The sequence below is a fragment of the Myzus persicae genome, unplaced genomic scaffold (assembly GCF_001856785.1).
Source record: "Myzus persicae strain clone G006 unplaced genomic scaffold, MPER_G0061.0, whole genome shotgun sequence".
Taxonomy (NCBI): domain Eukaryota; kingdom Metazoa; phylum Arthropoda; class Insecta; order Hemiptera; family Aphididae; genus Myzus; species Myzus persicae.
The window spans coordinates 47,404-67,099 of NW_019103890.1; the positions used below are offsets into that span (position 1 = coordinate 47,404).

Sequence of the window (19,696 nt, forward strand, 5' to 3'; positions counted from 1 at the left end):
TATCATAAAACACCAAAATACAGTAATACCTAATACCAAACCACAAATAATAATTGAAATTGATTTTAAAATATATATATATATTTATAAATTAATTAGGGAAGACAATATTTAAGGTTTTTTAAAAGGTTTTCATTATTTATAAGTCATAACAAATAAAAAATGTATGAGATTATGAGTTTAATACTGTAATAAATTAGTCTTTTTTGTTTGTAATTTAAAATTGACTTCGGCCTGCGGGCGCCCACAATCCCCTTCCAACTATAATTTGTTTAATTTAACTATTTTTTTCAAATACATTTTTTTAATTTTTAACCCCAGGTGCACTCTGAACAATCATTCTTAAATTAACTTATTGTTGTTAGTAATTTTTGGGATTTGATATCAGACCGAAGTCTAGTTTCCATATTATATTACTTCCTATAGTTTTTGTACCATTTTGTTATTCTAGCTTATTAAAATGGATTAACTTGCAGGTACCCTAAATTTCTTTCCATTTTTTTTTTTTTTTGACACTAATTCATGTTAAGTTAGTTCATTGTTCTATTTATTTTGTTAGATTCACTTTTTTTACATTAATTCAACTAATTGATTTTTACCCTCTATACTTTATCGAATTCCCCGTAGAAACGGGAATTAAATGTAATTCCTCAAAAATTACATCATATAAGACATAAATGATAATAATTGTAAGTTTAACTTATAAGCTAAAAAAATAAATAAGATGGTAATAATTTGTTTGCGTAAATAAACTTGCGCATATAAAAAAAATAGTATTTCAAAATCATCATTTGACAGTTTTTTTGTTTAACATCCAGATTATACAACTGGAAAAGTCGTTCTACTAAATATTTAGTCATTGGTACAAGGTTATTGATGCATCACACTGACCAATAAGTCATTAACTATTAAATGTGTCGAATTCCATGAGGCATGAATAATAATAAATCATTTCATAAGAAAAAAACATAGTTTGTATAGTTTTGAATAGTTTTAACTCTGTATTTTCTTAATTAATCCTTTATATTGTATGCAATTTAAAATTGTTCTAAACAAGCGTTAACCTATGTGAATACGTCTACTTTAATAATTATAAAAAATCGTTTATTCGGTGCTTTATTTAACACTTTAATAGTATAATATTGGAATTAATGTGATGACTTTTGTACACTTTATTTTATTTTAAAAAATTCTCATAGATTTACCCCTCGTCGTCTTATGGATTTTTCTTCATGTTTAAATATTCTAGTATTTGATTGTGTATTGTTTGAGTACACAATATCTGATACATATATCATATACATTCATAACTACACTCCTTTCGCCGAGAGGAATGTGGTAACTACGCACTTACGACTGTTGCTGGAGCCGAGGAGTGTAGATTTGGGTGAGGCAGAGTACGACGCATTTTGGATTGTGTGCAACCACTTTCTCTCGGCGAACGAAGTTTATTTGAATTGAAATGTCGAAGTTACTAATATTATAAGGACAAAATTAAACATAACAGTAATGTACCTAATTTGCCTATACAGCGCGCCGGACAACACATTATATTATTTATACCTGTTATGCATAATATATTTTTGTTTTAATTTTTTTTTCTACTTAAAATGTGTTTACTTACGGGTGCTGTAGATTTTGATATGTCTTACATATTTTGTAAGACGGAAACAACAAATGTGTTGCTTCCTCTTTAAAAATGTATTAAAATATAATTAAATATCCGTTATAAAATAAAAATATTATTTTATCGTACTAAAATTATTTATTTACTATATTGTCCTTTGAAAATATATGTCGAACACCTTCACTACAAGTAATAGCTTAAAAAGGTGCTGTAACTTTGTAAATATCGTTCTACACAGAATTCAGAAACATGCGTTTCAGCTGCTACGGCGTTACTCCCTAAATTCACTGAGACGCCGTTTAAATATTACAATATAAATATAACATGTTCCGCGTTGTTGAAACTTTTAAGTAATGCCGAAACGAAAATCGATAATAATTTTGATTTATGTACCTATCGGGCATCGGCAACTATGCCTAGAGCTTCGGTATAGTGGCACCGAATATAATTCATTCAATTCAGGAATCCATTATTGTATTATACTGTGTTGCAATATATTAGGTATACCGTATATATCTGATGCGAAAGATAGAAAAAAATTTAAATGGTCCATATTAAAGAGGTTTCTGTTGTCGGGATGTGAAAACGAATGACTCTCGTGGTGAAAATATAATATTTTAACCAAGCTTAACAGGCGATAATACCTTAAAACATTCACGAAGTACGCTCACTCCCCTCTTATCTATTATAATAATGCTTTTTTTTCAATCCTGATTTTTGGAACTATCGAGAATAGGTAGCTATAGGTTGGTACTTTCAAAAAATCATGATTTTTAAATTGTATTACTTGCATTTATTTTATATCACTCAAAAAGTATCCATCTATCTATAATATTTTATAACACCCAGAACAATAATCAATCAAAAATGGGTTGTACAGTCACACGTCTCATGTCAGTGGCAATTCATCAATGAATATAAATTTGTCTATTTTCGTCGATGTCGTCATTTTATGCGAATTACAACTATAAAGAAAAATGTATACAAATTATATATGTATTTTTTTTAAATAATAAAAGTACTTTTAAGATGCTGAGAACTTTGATCATGTGTCACACTTTAAGACTAAATATTAAAAATCACAATGGGGGGTAGTCGGGTAGACATCCCCCACGCTCTACTGGAAGGACGGCTCTGAGCTCCAATCGGAGTAAACTTAAATAATTAGTTCAAACATGCATGCCATATGCCTCCATGGTGGAAATAAAATTTCTATCATGCACGCAGCACGCCTCAAGGTCCGTCACTCTGTCGTCAGGATTGTGACTTGAGGGATATGGCACTATATTGCCAAAAGCTCGTGTGGACTGAGAACACATCATTCGCGCATTGCAATAATTTCTTTTGACTTTTCACCGACTAGGCGTAACCAGTAACCACGGTTGTAATCTTGTAAAATACAGTTCCAATTTCCATGTTCTAATTATTATGCATTATTGTTCTTATTAGCCGTGGATATGAGTATAATACAAATAAATGAGTATTGACTATTGACTATAATGCGTAATGACTACGAGGCCCGTACTAAGACGATTCAAATGTGATAATTAGGGTTAGGCTTAGGACTTAGGATGTTTATGACCTTAACAGCTCAAAAAATGCATACAAATAAAAATATATATACACATGACCTTAAGTCAGTGGTTCTCAACCTTTTTGGTACTACGGACCACTATGAGAACTTTTGATACGTCACGGACCACCTCAATTGTATACCTTATTTTTCTTACAAATAAGAATCAATTTTTTTTCACATATTTTAGAATTTTGATGATTATTATATGAATAATAGGCTTTTAATAACATGGGTTTCACTATGTAATATAAATTTATAAATAAATAACGTACTATACACGATTGTCAATAATTAGTGTTATGCCTCAAAGGAAAATGAAATTATTAAAATATTTTTACATTTTGTAAGTATGGCTCGCGGACCACCTGACAATGTCTCGCGGACCACTAGTGGTCGGCGGACCATAGGTTGGGAACCTATGCCTTAAATCAATAAAATATGATATTAAATTAATAAATAAAATGTTAATTTTTTTAAATTATTTAAAAATTATTATACAAATGTGAACAAATATATATAATTTCAATTAAAATCTTTTTTTTTTTTTTGTAACTCTTCAGTTTTATCGAAATATAATGCAAAATAAATATGCAAAATATGCATGTATATCATAGAGTAATTACTCTATGATGTATATATTATTATAAATATGCAGTGTGCACTTATTCCTCAAAACTTCTAAAAATGCAAAACCATGGAAAATAAAATTGAATGTATAAGATTCAATATCATACAAAACGAATTTATAATTTGGTCTGCAAATGTGCATTGTGAGTGAATAAAGTCTAAAAGAAAAAATATGAAAAAGTCATAAACATCCTAACTATTTACTTTAGTGATAATAATAATAATAAATTGAAATATGACTAATATTGTTCAAAATTATACTCACAGATGGCGCGTCGACTCTATTTTTGATCCAACGATTGTAAATAACATCTTATCGAATGACGATTGCGATACCAGATTAGTGATTAGTTAATAGTTATCACTCTCGAAACATATGTCTCAACCACTCTCAGTGTCTGTATTTTCGTGTTCCGTCTTGCAAATCATGTCTTAAACTCTGAAGCAACAATTTGATTTAATTGGACGCTTCGACGCTTTGTCTATATGTGGTCATTTTTAAGCATGCCGCGTGTTTAAAAACGTTTTGCAATCAAAATTAATATCTATCAAGGTATTCACCACATAAGCGATTGATAATCGTGTTTTGGGTAATCATAAATCAAATTTTTTTAAATTTACAAAATTCAATTGGTTTTTTCTGTAAATGCTTTTCGAAAAATGTAAATATTGTAAAAATATAATAATTAAAATCAATTAGTACTTTTATGGTCATCATTTAGCGTAACTAAAGTCCTGCCATCAATTCATGTTAACTGAAAACACAAGGCCGTCACCAACTTCACACAAGGTTTGTGGTATTTCATACACATTTTAATTTTGGTGGACATAAATAGATTATTTTTCAATTGTCATTTCTTAGTAATAGTCATGGCTAAGTGGTTGGATTCAGACGATCTACTTCCATACGACAATCAAGTTGGAGGTCATAAATTTACCAAAGAAAAACCATTGTTGGGTTTGTATACTGTTATGAAATAACTGTTTGTTGAACTAACATAAAACAAGCTGTGTATTTGCTTTTCCATATAGGTTTATTGAAACATAAAGAAGGTTACATATTGAAATCAGTAGAAGGTGGTACCAAAGGAAAGAATGAAGTACGCTTTTATGAAGAATTATTAAAAAATGAAAGCCTAATAAATCTTAGGGAACTAGTTCCATTATATTATGGTACTGTCACTGTTCAAATTAATTCTATAGGTTGGTAGATTCATATAAGCTTCTATGTTTTATATTTATTTCCTTGTAATTGAATTTATTTATTGTTTAGATATGACATTCATTGTTTTGGATGATATAACCACAGGCATGAAAAAACCGTGTGTAATGGATGTAAAAATTGGTTCACAGACATGGGAACCAGGATGTTCAGAAAAAAAAAAAAATGATGAAAATGTAAATTGATTTTTGTTTTATTTAAATTAATGAAATTAGTACTTTAAGTAAAAATAATTGTTCAAATATTTCAAAATGATAATTTAGTTGATACTAAATACTAAATATAAACCAATAATACCAACTTTTATCAATCACATTAGAGTCAGTTCTAAAAACAGGTGACTTAAAATTTTAACAATGTTGAATTATTATCTTTTGATTCTAATTCACTGTTTTTATTCATTAAATTATGCCTGTAGTAAACCCATAAAAATAAATTTCAATTTATGGCATGATATTTACTTTATTGTTTATTATATGTTGTACAATTCAATTTTTGTTTTGGTATCTCCAAGGGTCTCATTGCTTTGTATAAGTTATCTGGAGTTTGGCATATTTCTTTGGCCTCTGAATATTTTACTGTGAATTATGATGCATTTTATTGTGATGTTTGTGTTGCATAAGTCCTACTGTTTAATAATTGTAAGCTAATAACCTTGTAATTGATGCTTCAACAACAAAAAAATAAAACAATTTTATAGGTACTGTAGAAATCAAATTTAATATTACCTTGGGGAGACCTGTAACAATACTCATTTTTATTACTCAATGACTTATATTAAATATAATTTTTATATTATTTTCACCAAGTATTTTTAAAATGTCGATCACTTTATAAACAGTCAATATTCATGTTAAATGAATTCATATTAACTGACTTTTATTTATAGTAAAAATTAAAATGGGCTGTTTATGATTGTTTGATTGTATATAAAAGCATTTAATTAAAGATTATATTGGAGAAAAAACTATTATATTTATATATCACTATCTATTGTGTATTTACTTTTTATTAAAATAAAAGGTTTAATAATTATGTATCGTTCCAATACAAAAATGGTTATCAGTCGACATATGGATTTATTTATATTATGCTTAGTGTGGACAATGCTGTTTAGCCTGGTTGATATACAGGAAAACACCTCGACCCACTTTGTATAAAAATTAATTCAAAGGGGAAATAAGATGCTCACAAAACTTATTATTTACTAAAACCTGTTTTTTTAGTAATACATAAGTTTATTTAAATTTAAAATTAGTAATATACATACTTAACAATACAATCCAACATAATATATATTGCACAACCATTTAGCTTTATTTCAATGAAGGTCACTTTTATTTATTTAACTATACTATTATTAATGTTTAAAAAATATTTTTTAGGCAAAATATACAGAATGTAAAGAACAATGGAGTTTTTGTATACCAGGTTTCCAAGTGTATGATTTATTGAATTCCGATTTGGTACAGCCACAGAAATATGATAAAGAATTTGGAAAAAGTTTAGATCCAGGGAAAGTGATCTCTGGTATATTTTTATAGTTAATTTAACTAATAATAATTTTATATTCTACTAAATAAAATTTATAATTTCAGTGTTCGAGACATTTTTAAACTTTAATAGTGGATATCTAGGTCTAGAAAATCTAGTTCAAAGCTTTACAAAACAATTGGATCACATAAGACGATACTTCCAAACTCAAAAACATTACCATTTCTATTCTAGTTCGGTTCTGTTAGCATATGATGCAGAGACATTAACAAATGATAAAAACACCTATCCTTTGTTAAGAGTATCGCTAATAGATTTTGCACATGTAACTCCAGCTGATGGTAAAATTGATTTAAACTATTTACAAGGTATTACTAATTTATGGACTTTGTTCCGAACACAATTGTTACACAACAATTAATATGAATCTCTTCAATTGTTGGTGCCCAATACTTATTAAATTAATATTTTTTTAGTTCTAATGTTTAGCTTAACTTATCGTATATTGTTTATAAACAAAATTATAAATAGATTATATTTTATTGAACATCTAAAACCAATACATAATCATACAGTAGTAATTTTACATTATTTTCTAATAGTGTATTTATTTAAGATAAAATATATCTATTATTAAATCAATAGTTTAAATACAATTTGTGTACCTTGATCTATATGTATTTTAATTCTAAAATTTTTAATTCAATAATTTTTATGAAATTTGATTTGATTATAAAATTAATTTGATGGAAGTTCTATCAACAGTTGATTGATGAATTATAATGTTGTTAATATTGTTGTGTGTTTTATGAATTAATATAAAGTTAATTAAATTTTAAATCTGTGATCTTATAGCCAATTTTAAACATTCATAATTAATAATAAAAGTAATATCATTGATATACATTTATATGTATATTTTATCAATGGTAATAAATATAATGAAAAGTCAAAATCTAAACTTTTGTTGTAAATATTACATTGTATAAACAATTTTAACATTTTATTTTGTTATTCATAATTATATTTTAAATAATTATTATGTGTTCAAGATTTATTTTTACTTGTTTTAATTCAGAATTATATTATTTTAACTGTCTAATAATAAAGGTTGAAATATTAAATACAAAAATGAAATTGTATTTTGTTTATTTAGTTATACCTAGAGAGCATAATAATATTTTAAATACCTGTATAGTTATATCTTAAGTAAATTTGTATCTTTTGACATTTGTTAATTGCATTTTGTATTAATATATTACAAGTGAAGATTTATATATTTTTTTAATTTAACAAAGAAATTAAGAGAATGTCTACTCAAAACTCAAACGTATACAAAGCTCAATAGATAGCCCTGTATGCTGTGCCTATTTCTACAATTTTTACCAAGTGTTTTTTTAGAACCAAATTTGACTTAATTGATTCTTTGAGGGCATAAAAGTTAAAATTACTTTTTTCAAAATAAATGATAGGCAATTCACAGAACAGTTTATGGGAAAATAAATCTTTCTTTTGGTTGTACAACTAAAAAATTAAATGTAGAAAGTATTTTAAATTTTTACAAAATATTTATGTTAGCCCTTTCTAGGTATGATAAAAAATGGCAGCGTCGCGGTAGTAATGCGAAAGCAGTCCCCGCTGCGCCGTCGGTTCAAATAGAAAAAAAAAAAAAGGTATGATAAAATAAATGTTCAAAGTTAAAGAACTTTTTCAAAGAGCCTTTATTTTGGCAAAATCTTCAATTAATTTGACGGCATACTGTGCCTTAATGTTTTTTTAGCCAAAGAATTAAAATTACTGTAATTCATGTAAATTCATGTTAATTGTATGTCATGTAAATGGCTATATTTGACGTCGGTTAAGATCAATATTTTTTTTAAAAATCATGTTCAATCTAAGCCTCAGTTTTAAGGTGTGATTTATTTTTATTTTTAATTTAACAGCAAATATTAATAATCCAAACGTTATTAAATTTATATTTTTGATTCGATAGCTGATTGACATAGTCATTAGTTTATTCGTGATATAAGTTTCAAAAGTATCTTAACTTTTCAAAGTGCCTGCAGTATAAATTATTTTTGAACTTGTAACAAAAAAAAATAATACCATAATATACCATTACAATAAAAGATGTATAATAAATGTGTTTATATGGTAGTTGTTTTACTAAATTATTTAACTTTAAAAACGTATTTTAGCCTCACTAAAAATGACCAAAATTAAATGTTTCAATGCGGCTTGACAACATTAAATTGTTATAGAGTTTGGGGAGGATGTATTTTCAATAGATATTTTAGTGCTATTCTGTTTAGTACTTGTGTGGAACTTAAAATTGCTACACATTACTAACATTACTACACAACATATTTCAAATGCAAGCTTATATTTTTTTGCATATTTGTATTTGTGAAGTTAAAAATGTTTTTTTTATTAATTTAGTACACATCTCACCCACATATGTTGTACCCCTAGAACACACGTACAACATAGCAAATTTCCGTTCCCTAGTTTCAATAGTATGCTGTTAGTTTTGATATAAGAATGAATAAACCAAGTATCAAACTTTTAGGTAGGTAAGAAAATTAATTCATATTGTTTTTTTCTTTTATTTTTAAGTGAGTTAAAATTATGTAAAGTATTAATATTTTAAAATGCTTATTTTTCACTTAAAAATTAAAATATTGTAAAAACCGACAATGCAACACACATAATGTTCTTACATATCAGTTTGAAAATAGGTAAATTTACTTTAATATCAATGCTAACAGCATATGATTGAAACCAGTGAACAGGAATGTCATATTTGGATGCATTTTTCAGTATTTTTAAGGTCATAAACATCATAACATTAATTATATGCAACCAAAATAAAATATTAATATATAAGTATATAACTAAAAACTTTACCAAGTTAAAAATAATAATATAGATAAGTAATAAATTAATAAGCTATAAATATTAGCTTATAATAGTTTTGATTACTAAAAAATATACCTTAAATATAGTAACTTGTATTTAAAGGTAAAAACAGAGTATCTAGAATATTTTCAACAATTTTAAATGATCTTGTATATTTTTGTATCTGTAAAGGGTGAAAAATGATGTATTTAAACATCTAGTATCTAAAACTTGTATCAAGATTCTTATTTTAAAATATGTAGCCCATCTCCGTTGTTGAGTATGTGTCTATATTGCGCACATGAGTATACGTCATCATTGAAAAGTCATTACTCAATGAACCTTCACTCTAGTTCTATGATTGATGATTAATCGAGGTTCTACTATACATTCAGACATCTATGTAAATATACTTTTTATAATAGTGTACTATAATAAAATGTATTTATGTACATCATGTCAAGTATTGTCAACATTTGCTATCTTTGTCTCTCTCGCAATATAAAATAATAGTTATACTTTTAGGAGGATGTAAAAAATATTATATTTATTATATTATATTTAATATAACGAAATATTCTCGACATTGGAGGTACTGATATTATGTATACGTTGTGACTGACTCGTGGGTGTTTATAAAACAATGTATTTTATAGCAATACAAATTTTCTTAATTAAATGTTTTCCACATAAATATAATGCAGACATGGCTAGTTCTAAAAATATTTAATGACAATAAATTATATTCAATTCTGAATGAAATATATATATTTATAATATTTGTATTTTAAGTATACTCACAAAGTCATTAATTGATAATTAAGATATAATAATAATGAGTTTAAATTATTTTAATAACTGGGAAAATAAATGATTAATTTTGTACTTAGAAATATCAAAAAAAATCAATAAGGTATATAATATAAAATTATGTATATATCATATTTAACAAATATAAGACAATTTATTAGAGTATCAAAAACCATAGTTTATTATATAAATTCACAAAATATTTTATTCGTGATCATACAATTTTAAAAAGGTATAATCAATAATAAACTACCTTTACAAAAAAAATTCCAAAACCTAATGTATATTATTATGAAAAATTGTGACAGAGAAATTTGCTATTTTTAACAACTACACAATAATATACTGTCTGTTGTTTTTTCCCTAACAAACATTCAACATTCATTAAAACTTAAGTATTTAATTTGTTTGCACTATTTTAAATTCATATTTTACCAATTAAAAAATTATTACAATGCAAAATGCTTCAAAAAAAGAAAAAATATATATTTATAAATATAACTTACATTATTAATCAATCGTTGTTGGGATTAATTATTATTCATAGATTGTACATATATTATTCAACTTTTATTTAGTGACACTTCTATTATTGAAGGATCAATCCAATCTGTAATATAGATTATTTAATTTGAATGTGTACAACTAAATAATTAAATATTTAATTATTACCTTGTTACTATTGATTTCAGGGCATTTCCAATTGTATAAATAGTATTGTAAGTTTCCATCTCCAACTCCAAATTTAAGTGGTTCTAAAAATTCCTTATTATCCATTAGGTCTAAGGCGTTGAACACATCAAAATTAGCCTAAATAACATAAATTGCATTAATATAATAGTAAATAATAATATTATTATTAGTGTAACATACATCTCTAGCTGAAATAAGAGCGTCTTGCATGAGTTCAATCCACGGTGTTTTAGTAGATACATTATAAAAAGAGTATGCTGCCTTTAATGTACGATAAGTTGGATGATGCATAATAGTTGAAGGAAGCGTATAAAAACTAACTAAATCTGTAACAATTTAATACAGAAAAATAGATATAAATAATTTGTTTAGAGCATTGGTAAGAATACATAAAAATCAGTAGAGTAAACAGACTAAAATAAGTTTAAACATGAAGGAAAATCAAACAGGGTTCCAATCTATCTTTAACCCAAAATCCCACATTAATTAATATTAAGTCAAAATCAATGTCGTTGTCACATAACTGTAAATACCTTATTCTTCATACATATTTTGTAGGCGATCAGTAATCACAAATCATTTATCAATTATAATTTCAATTAACAAGACAAATATTTTGAATAATCAATTATAAATACACAAAATTGAAATAACTCATTCAAAGAAAAATAGAATCAAAATATGTTTTAGAAATAATGATGATTATGACCATTTTTAACAAAAACAATTTTACAGTTTAGGATATGCTAACGACATTTTAATTTTGACTTTATAATTACTTTAGAGTTTTCAACATATATAATATTATGGTCTGTTCCGGTAAGTCTGCCTCGTACGCCTACGTCATCAAAACAAATATTATCCAATGCTTCAAATTCTCCTATTCACGTGGAAAAGACCAAAACTTTTACCTCGCCTAACCGTTTTGCTTCCATCAACACTGGTAATGACTCCGTATTTGATGCGGCTCTATCCTTCCTCAACGACATTGTTGTACAGACACCCCCTCCCATGGACCTCTAGGCTGAGCCCATTGCTCCACCTCTATACATCAGAAACATCAATAACTTCCCTGCATTCAAGAATGTATTAAAACCGTCGGCCCTAATGAGTATATATGTAAGTTCACTCCTTCACACTTTATTGTCTGTCCCAATGGTAATGATGATTTCAAGGCTTTGGCTAACTATTTGGTAGAAACTAATGTCAGTTCCCATACTTTTCGTCCTTGCATTCAGCGTTCTTTTAGAATTGTTACCAGAAACCTCCATCACTCTACTCTCAGTGCTGACATTTTGTTTGCATTGTTAGAAGAACACATAGTGAGACAAATCCACATGGTAAAAAAAATTAATTGTGCTCTTCCTGACCTCAAACTCAATGATAGCAATCAAATCAATGATATCACTTCATTACTACACACAAAAGTAGTAACTGAAAAACCAAATAAAACCAAGTATGGTCCACCATAATTTTTCAATTGTCAAGACTATGGTCACATGACAAATTACTATCATCGTCCATCTTGCTGTGTCAAATGTGGCGAGTCTCACGAGTCAGATAGCTGTACCAAGGATACCTCCAGTCCAGCTAAATGTTTCTACTGATACAAGGATTATACGGCCAGTTTCAAGGGGTGTTGGTTCTAACAATCCATTCTAAATCGCCACAATCAAATCCTTCAACTTTCACAAAAGTACATCTCAGACAAAAAACGTATTCACCGAGTCCTCCCCAACAACTCTCCACAATTTTTCCCGACATATGCCTCTGCTACTTCCAGTTCTAAACCGCACATTAATCCACAAAATTCAAATCTTAATTAAGCTCTTTCAAAATTCCTCTCTGACTTAATCTCCATTATTAACTCATTTCTATCTGCTATATTAATAAACAAATAATCAAGACATCAACTCCTAATTATTTTTGGTATTATAAACATTAATTAAGTTTCTCTTTTTTTTCTGTACTTATTGTCACTTATATTATTACACCATTGTGCTTAATTACTTTAACCATCTCATTAAGTGTTTATATTTTAATTGTCGGACTGCAATAATTTTTACTGGAAGTTCTAAATATGATAAAAAAAAAATATATTTCATCATAACATAACAAATTTGTATGAGTCTTCTTTACCTAACACCATTTTTTTCTCACAATACATGCTTAAGTATGCTGAATTTAAGTGTTTAACAAATTTTGAGGAAACTTACAGTTAAAAAGTTACGGTAATTAAAAGTAGTCAATAGGTTATGAGACTTATTTAAGGCAATTAAACACATGACAAATGGATAAGGGATGTTTTCGATTTTAATTGTCCGAGACTGTTTAATATTTATGTAAAATATTATTTTTACATTTGACAAATTTGAAGAAAAAGGTGCAAACGTTTATCTGTCCTTTGTCGGGTTTGAACTCTGATGTTTCACATCGAACGTCATGCATTTCCCATTGGGTATATTAGTAATATCGACGACTTTGATTTACAGTAACTTTTGAACAGTAAGTTTCCATAATTTTTTCGAACACTTGAATTTAGCATACTTCAAAACGTATTTTGAGAAAAAAAATGAAAAAAAGGCGTCTGATAAGATAAACTTGTTTCAACAATTTTAACATACAGAAAACAAAACATATTCAAATGATCTTGAAATTTGAACCAAAATTTTATACATGCATTTTATGAATAAAAACTTATCAATATGATTGTTTATTGATAAAAATGACGCACCAGGTTTGGACCTTCCCCCCCCCCTCATCATGTAATTTAGCAAATCTAAGTAAGGGGATTTTTATTAGATACACTACAGTTAATTTAAGAGTAAATAAAAAAATTGTATTATTTGTAGATTAGAATATTAACTATGGCCGAACAAAGAGTTTTATTTATGTTTAATTTTAAATTAAGTTATATGAATTTGAAAAAAATATTAATTATTAATATTATTATAACTCATTTTAAAATTAAAATATACAAATTATAAGTATATTCTTTTTTACAAATTTATTAATATGTAAATTTGCTTTAATAACAACTATAATTAAACTGTTAGAATCCAGAATGTAAATTTACTGTGTAAGACAGATACAACACACAGATATAGTGTCCTCTTAAAGTAAGTACAACAATACCTGTAATTTTGTTATTATTTACAACAACATAGGCATCAATTATTCCTTCCTGAGGCAAAAACCAATGTTTGAATTCCTCATCAGAAAACATAGGTGACAAATCAAAGGTTTTCATATACTAAAAAGTAAAATTAATAAATATTACATCTTTGGTTAACTTTTTTGTTAGTGTACTTTATGCTTACACTAGAAAGTAGTTTTCGAGCTTGCGGCAAATCTTTTTCAGTAAGTTTGCGAAATCCAGGAGTGCGTGTTGTATCAGGAAGTTTATGTAACTTCAATGTCCGCTGCATGGTCATATTGCGACTTAAGTGTGAAAACTTAACATCTATTAACTTCTTTGGATTTAAAGAACGATGCCAATATCTAAACAATACAATTTCAATTAACATGAACGAAATGTTTCATTTATAATGTTTTTAATTTTTAGTAATTATTCTTTAAGTTTATTTTGTTAAAAATACATAAATACAGTAAAATAATAACTATTAAATGTATTTGATATTAAAACGTTAATAACAGTGATTGATGGTGAACATTTCATAATATTATAAACAACCTTATTTTATTACCTGCAGGTTCCTATAGGTTTAGGTAACACAATTCCGGCTGTATAAACAGCTTGAAAAATACCCTTTTGGTTCACTCGTCTAGTTATTTCACGAATCAAAACCGGAGCAACTCTTTTACTACGTAATCTTTTATGAACACAAAGGAAATTAATTTCAACCATTTTTTGAGACCTAAGTATAAAATAATCAATATTATATTAAATAGTTAGAAAATAAAATAATAAATTATGTTTACTTGTTATAGACTTTAAGCAAAGCTGGGATGGCACTGATGAAACCAACTAATTTATTACTCTTAATGACACGCACTCCAACATGCCATTCTTTTAACCATCCAGGAGGTTGAAGAGCCCTGTTATTAATTAAATAATATACAATTTGAACAACTTACTTAATGTACGGATGTTAAAATACCATTTTAAAAAATGAGGCTGGTAATCAAATCGAAACATGCTATCCTCGTCTTCGACATAGTTTTCATTTAATAATGTGTACAATTCTTTTAAAACAAAAGGATCATCAAGACTAAGTGTATCCCATTGAAAATCATCAGGCAATGTAAACGGTTCATTTCTAATCTGATCAATTGTTTTATCCTCTTCAATTGGACCATCATTAAGTATTGTTTCAGCTATATAAATTAAGTGAAATAAGGTATAATTATTGTTATTATAAGACATAATTTTAAAAAATTCAGCTCAAAACAGGATTTAATTCTCATTAGAATAGAAGCGGGTCATACAATAATTTATTTTGTTATCACTAGGTTAGGTTAGTTTTATTTTTTTCAATTCAGAATTTCAGAGTAGGCTAAATAGTTTGGCAATGCTGCATCCGTCACAATATCTATGTAGAAATATCCCAAAAACCTCAAAAAACAATAATATAAAAAAATTTTAAAATTAAAAATGAAATGCTACAAGTGTCATGTTTAAAACCATGATATGTTATAAGTAAAAACATAGCTTTTATAAGTTAATCTTACATAAATAGAGTATAATTAATAAAGTCTCCTAGGAGAGAGTGCTGACTATTCATCCGATGTGTCAATTTTTCTGATATCACCCCCCAGAAGTAAATAGTAATAACGCAACTGAACGCCTTATGTTAGTTCAAAAATGAAAATTAGCATTCAATAACTTCTCATAACATTTAAAATTAAACCTTAGATATTTTATGGTACAATATCTAAATATTATATAATTTATAAATAATAGTATTTTTCCTATAACAATACCAGTATGATAAATTTTACAGGGAACGCTTAAGTTCTTGGCTAGATTACATTGAATGGAACAATTTCAAATTTGTAACTTTCCCAGAACGGTTAAACACAGTAACTTGTATTTTTAAAATATTTAGTGACATTTATTTACTAAATTTTATGAACATATAAAATTTATAACGGCTGTCTATTATTAAATAATAATGATGATAATTCAAACTACGTATATATGTTACCAATTTTTCTATTTTCAATATTATAATGCATCAAGGAAAATAAAATTTGTAATTAAAATTTTAATTCAGTTAATTATAGTTGTAATGCCATGGTTGATAGTTAAATGAAAATTAGGCGTTGTTATATTTTATAAGCTACAAGTCTTTTTGTACATTGCACCACGCATTGCTTTACTCTTGATAAATCAAATCAAATCTAATGAATACAACCAAAACATTTAGTGTTACATGAAAAAATATCATACAATAATATTACACAATATTTTTATCTTAAATAACCTAACCCGATTTCTTTTACATCCTTTAATTTATCCTTAAAGCAGACAATAAATTAAAGTAGCAGTTGTGATCCTCTTTTAGAGTGACTATTTTTTTGCATCAAGTTTTCAATTTGCTAATTATAAGCTCTTATTTTCATTCTACCAAATAAAAATATTTCTTTACCTAACTAACTTTTATTTGCTGATGACCTAAGTATGTACGTATTATTAAATCTCATCAAGATTCAAATCTTAAACAGAATAACTTAAATATGCTTTTCAATTGGTATAAAGTTAATGATTTATACCATATGCTAACAAATATTTAATAAAATACAATATGTCCTCCAACTGATTTCATTTAACTATTGGTTTTATTTTTAGTGCCAATGGTGTGCGGCTGAATTAAATTCAAACGATTTGGTGGCATTATTTGATAAAAATATTACTTTCAACAATCAAGGAATAATTTATTAGGAATAAAACAACTAGACTATTAGAATTCATAAAAGTTAGTTAATCTAGTAGAATAATGATATTTTTGCATTTAATTCACTACAATATTTTAAGCATCATGTGTCTTTTATTTTATTATAAAATGTTGTAACTTCCTACTTATTAGGCATTAATCTAATTTATTAAAATTGTATATTCTAACTATTACTTCGTTTTTTCTTCAAATTACGTAGTTTGTTGATTGTCATAATAATTACTATTTTGTATATTGAGCACGGCCCGTTGAATTAAATAAGGTGATTAATATGTACTGCGGTTAAAATACTCACCAATTGTTAACAGTACTATAGCTTTTAATAAATATTATTAAAATAAAAACAGGTAAACACTACATACTCATTTTAGGTACCGGTTGTGTGTACCAAAAACGATATTGTTTATGCAAAGCTTCTTCAGGAGTTTTAGCTGCTCTTTGTTGAAGTGAAAAGACTTCCATTGCTTTTTGAATATCCTGCAAAAAGTGGGAGTTGTAATAAGTAAACGCTTAGATTCAATTTTTTCCAAATAAATTGTTTGCAACTACCTGCCTTAAGAAAATAATTAAAACTGTAATTTTGCTCTTGGAGACTATTGATAATGATATAATATTTTGATTTATAAACAACCATATAAAACAATTATAATGAAGAAATGAAATCATTTGATTTAGATCATTAACAAGTTAACTGCCACGAGACCGCCAACGGTCACACGATATGTATTATTGACACGCCAATAAAATTATCTGTCATTAAAAATTTGTACAAACTATTGTATTTGAAAAAACATTTAAAAATATAAAAAAATAATAGGTAGGTATGTTTATTAGATCCAAACAATTGTACGATTCCCACTACGCCACTGTGCTTTCTACAGTAGTAATATTATAAAAACAATTTTTATATGCAGAAAATGAATAAACAAGACACAAAAACACTGATATAATCGATCATTATTTAAAATAATATCAAACAATTGTTGTTTTTTTAAAAATATTTGTAAATATAGGTGTTCTAGTCCCTAAAATAATTCTGTTATTTAATTATTGTATTCATTATATATTCACAATTTGAAATTCCAATTATTAAGACAATAGATACTAACTTGAATAGAAAGAGTATTTGGCAGAGTCGCTTCGTCATTAGATCCGTTCAAACCATTAATTTCTCTCTTGATAGGGTTTTTACGACTCCTATTCCGCTTTCTAGAAAACGAATACAACATGAAAAACAGGAGTGATTTCTATGAGCTTATATTTCTAGTTACTTTTTAGTTTTTTTGACTTCAGTGTTTGCTTGACGCTCGTCGGGAATTTTCGGTGTTTCACTCATGATGATGTTTAAGGTGTAATGGAAAGTGTAGTTTTAAGATGCCTTACCGAAATGTTTACAAGTAGGATAGAAGCTAAGAATCAATAAACTAGTAAAAATTTAGAAATAGCGAACTAAAAACTAAAATTAAAAATAATTTATTAAAATACTCGAAATGTTGGAGCTCAGAAAGAAAAAAGCATTATCGGCATTCGGCATTCGGCGTTCGGCGTTCGGCAATAAAATTAAAATAAATGTATGATTCTTTTTTAATAATCATAGGTCACGAGGTTGCATAACCTGGTTTGTGGGATTCTATTTGATAAATGATAGTAATCGATATATAATATCAACGGATTTTTAAGATCGAAATCGTAATATTTCACAATCGATATATTATACTGACATACTGTTAATAATCTGTATTTCCTTACACATTACAATGATGAATGATGATCAATTTAACATGTTTACATTACAAAGCCCCACGACTGGAATACAGATTATTACACCGTATTTTTTTAATAGTAGTAGAGAGCTTAATTATACTATATATATATATATATATATAAATTATATTATACTATTTTTATTATTAAAGCTCTCTAGGTAGTAGTAACTATGGTAATGCGTGCAAAAATAATAAAACCACAGAACTAATTGAACTAAAAGATACACAATAAATATCAATGTGTGGGAGTACGAAATACAAATTTAAATTGTAATCGTTATCAATTATGAACTAAAATAAAATAATAATAATTGATAAGCCATATTTAAAATTATTTGTGCAAATCTTAGATCATAGAGTATTTTACCTACTCTATGGTTCAAACTTCAAATACCATATAATCCATCAAGTATCGATAACATATTATTAACATGTGTAGAACTGTAGAAGCACATAGACATTGGTATAAAACAAGTAATGGCTATGGTAGAGTACGAACAATTAATTTTTATTTATTATTATAATATGAAATACAAATAAGCGCCCATGTAAACTTTTTGATTTTTTTTGGGTGGTGTGATGAAATTGGTTGCCAAAGGCTTAAGGATAGACAAATAAACAATTTAGAGAGTTAGATAACACTAGGAGCGCTGAGGTCACTCAACAAATTGAAGTAGGATATAAAGATTTCAAATTTTCAATATTTCATTATATACAAAACTTATAGCTGTATATATATACTTTATATGCTCAAGGCACCTCCAACCTGTCCTTTGTAAAATTTTTTTTGAGTTCAGAAAAAATGTAAGTTGAGTTGCATTTCATTAGGTTTTGGTGTCGCTGTAATATTGCGTTGAAACATTCGAAACCTTAAAGTTAAAATAACGCCCATTTTATGCGTAAATGCTTGATGTTATTATTCGAAGTTTTAAGTAAATTGTGTTGGCATCATGGCCCTACGATAATTAATTGCACCGAAAATAAGCATATATCATAAATATGATAAATTATTTTGCCACATTGTTCGTGCACATAGTCGGAATTTGTGTATAAGTAAAAAAAGAC

General features: G+C 27.0%; 2 protein-coding genes across 4 annotated transcripts; one reads left to right on the forward strand and one right to left on the reverse strand.

Annotated features, from left to right (window-relative positions):
* Window positions 1-4,189: 4,189 nt before the first annotated feature.
* LOC111035980 (inositol polyphosphate multikinase beta-like) lies at window positions 4,190-7,410 on the forward strand. 3 transcript variants are annotated; one of them, XM_022317837.1, is made up of 7 exons: window positions 4,190-4,420; window positions 4,531-4,620; window positions 4,693-4,788; window positions 4,863-5,033; window positions 5,104-5,228; window positions 6,438-6,582; window positions 6,651-6,967. In XM_022317837.1, the coding sequence occupies exons 3-7, from the start codon at window positions 4,701-4,703 to the stop codon at window positions 6,965-6,967; spliced, it is 846 nt and encodes a 281-aa protein (XP_022173529.1). In that variant the 5' UTR covers window positions 4,190-4,420; window positions 4,531-4,620; window positions 4,693-4,700. The 3 variants fall into 3 exon arrangements, with proteins under 3 accessions (XP_022173529.1, XP_022173530.1, XP_022173528.1); XM_022317838.1 differs by having other exon boundaries at window positions 4,553-4,620; XM_022317836.1 differs by having other exon boundaries at window positions 4,190-4,620; window positions 6,651-7,410.
* A 3,374-nt stretch (window positions 7,411-10,784) lies between these two features.
* Window positions 10,785-18,450, reverse strand: LOC111035967 (glycylpeptide N-tetradecanoyltransferase 1). The gene is made up of 11 exons (XM_022317811.1): window positions 18,137-18,450; window positions 17,975-18,074; window positions 17,228-17,342; window positions 15,069-15,285; window positions 14,890-15,006; window positions 14,655-14,825; window positions 14,268-14,448; window positions 14,083-14,200; window positions 11,128-11,273; window positions 10,927-11,064; window positions 10,785-10,864 (listed from the first exon to the last, which is right to left on the reverse strand). The coding sequence occupies exons 1-11, from the start codon at window positions 18,199-18,201 to the stop codon at window positions 10,844-10,846; spliced, it is 1,389 nt and encodes a 462-aa protein (XP_022173503.1). The 5' UTR covers window positions 18,202-18,450; the 3' UTR covers window positions 10,785-10,843.
* Window positions 18,451-19,696: the final 1,246 nt, after the last annotated feature.

Coding starts and splice junctions, on each gene's coding strand:
- LOC111035980 (XM_022317836.1), top strand. CDS start 4,701: ATGGCTAAGTGGTTGGATTCAGACGATCTACTTCCATACGACAATCAA. Junction 4,789..4,862: donor CAAAGAAAAACCATTGTTGG/GTTTGTATACTG, acceptor TTTTCCATATAG/GTTTATTGAAACATAAAGAA. Junction 6,583..6,650: donor TCCAGGGAAAGTGATCTCTG/GTATATTTTTAT, acceptor TTATAATTTCAG/TGTTCGAGACATTTTTAAAC.
- LOC111035967 (XM_022317811.1), bottom strand. CDS start 18,201: ATGAGTGAAACACCGAAAATTCCCGACGAGCGTCAAGCAAACACTGAA. Junction 18,075..18,136: donor GAAGTCAAAAAAACTAAAAA/GTAACTAGAAAT, acceptor TTCGTTTTCTAG/AAAGCGGAATAGGAGTCGTA. Junction 17,343..17,974: donor CAAATACTCTTTCTATTCAA/GTTAGTATCTAT, acceptor CACTTTTTGCAG/GATATTCAAAAAGCAATGGA.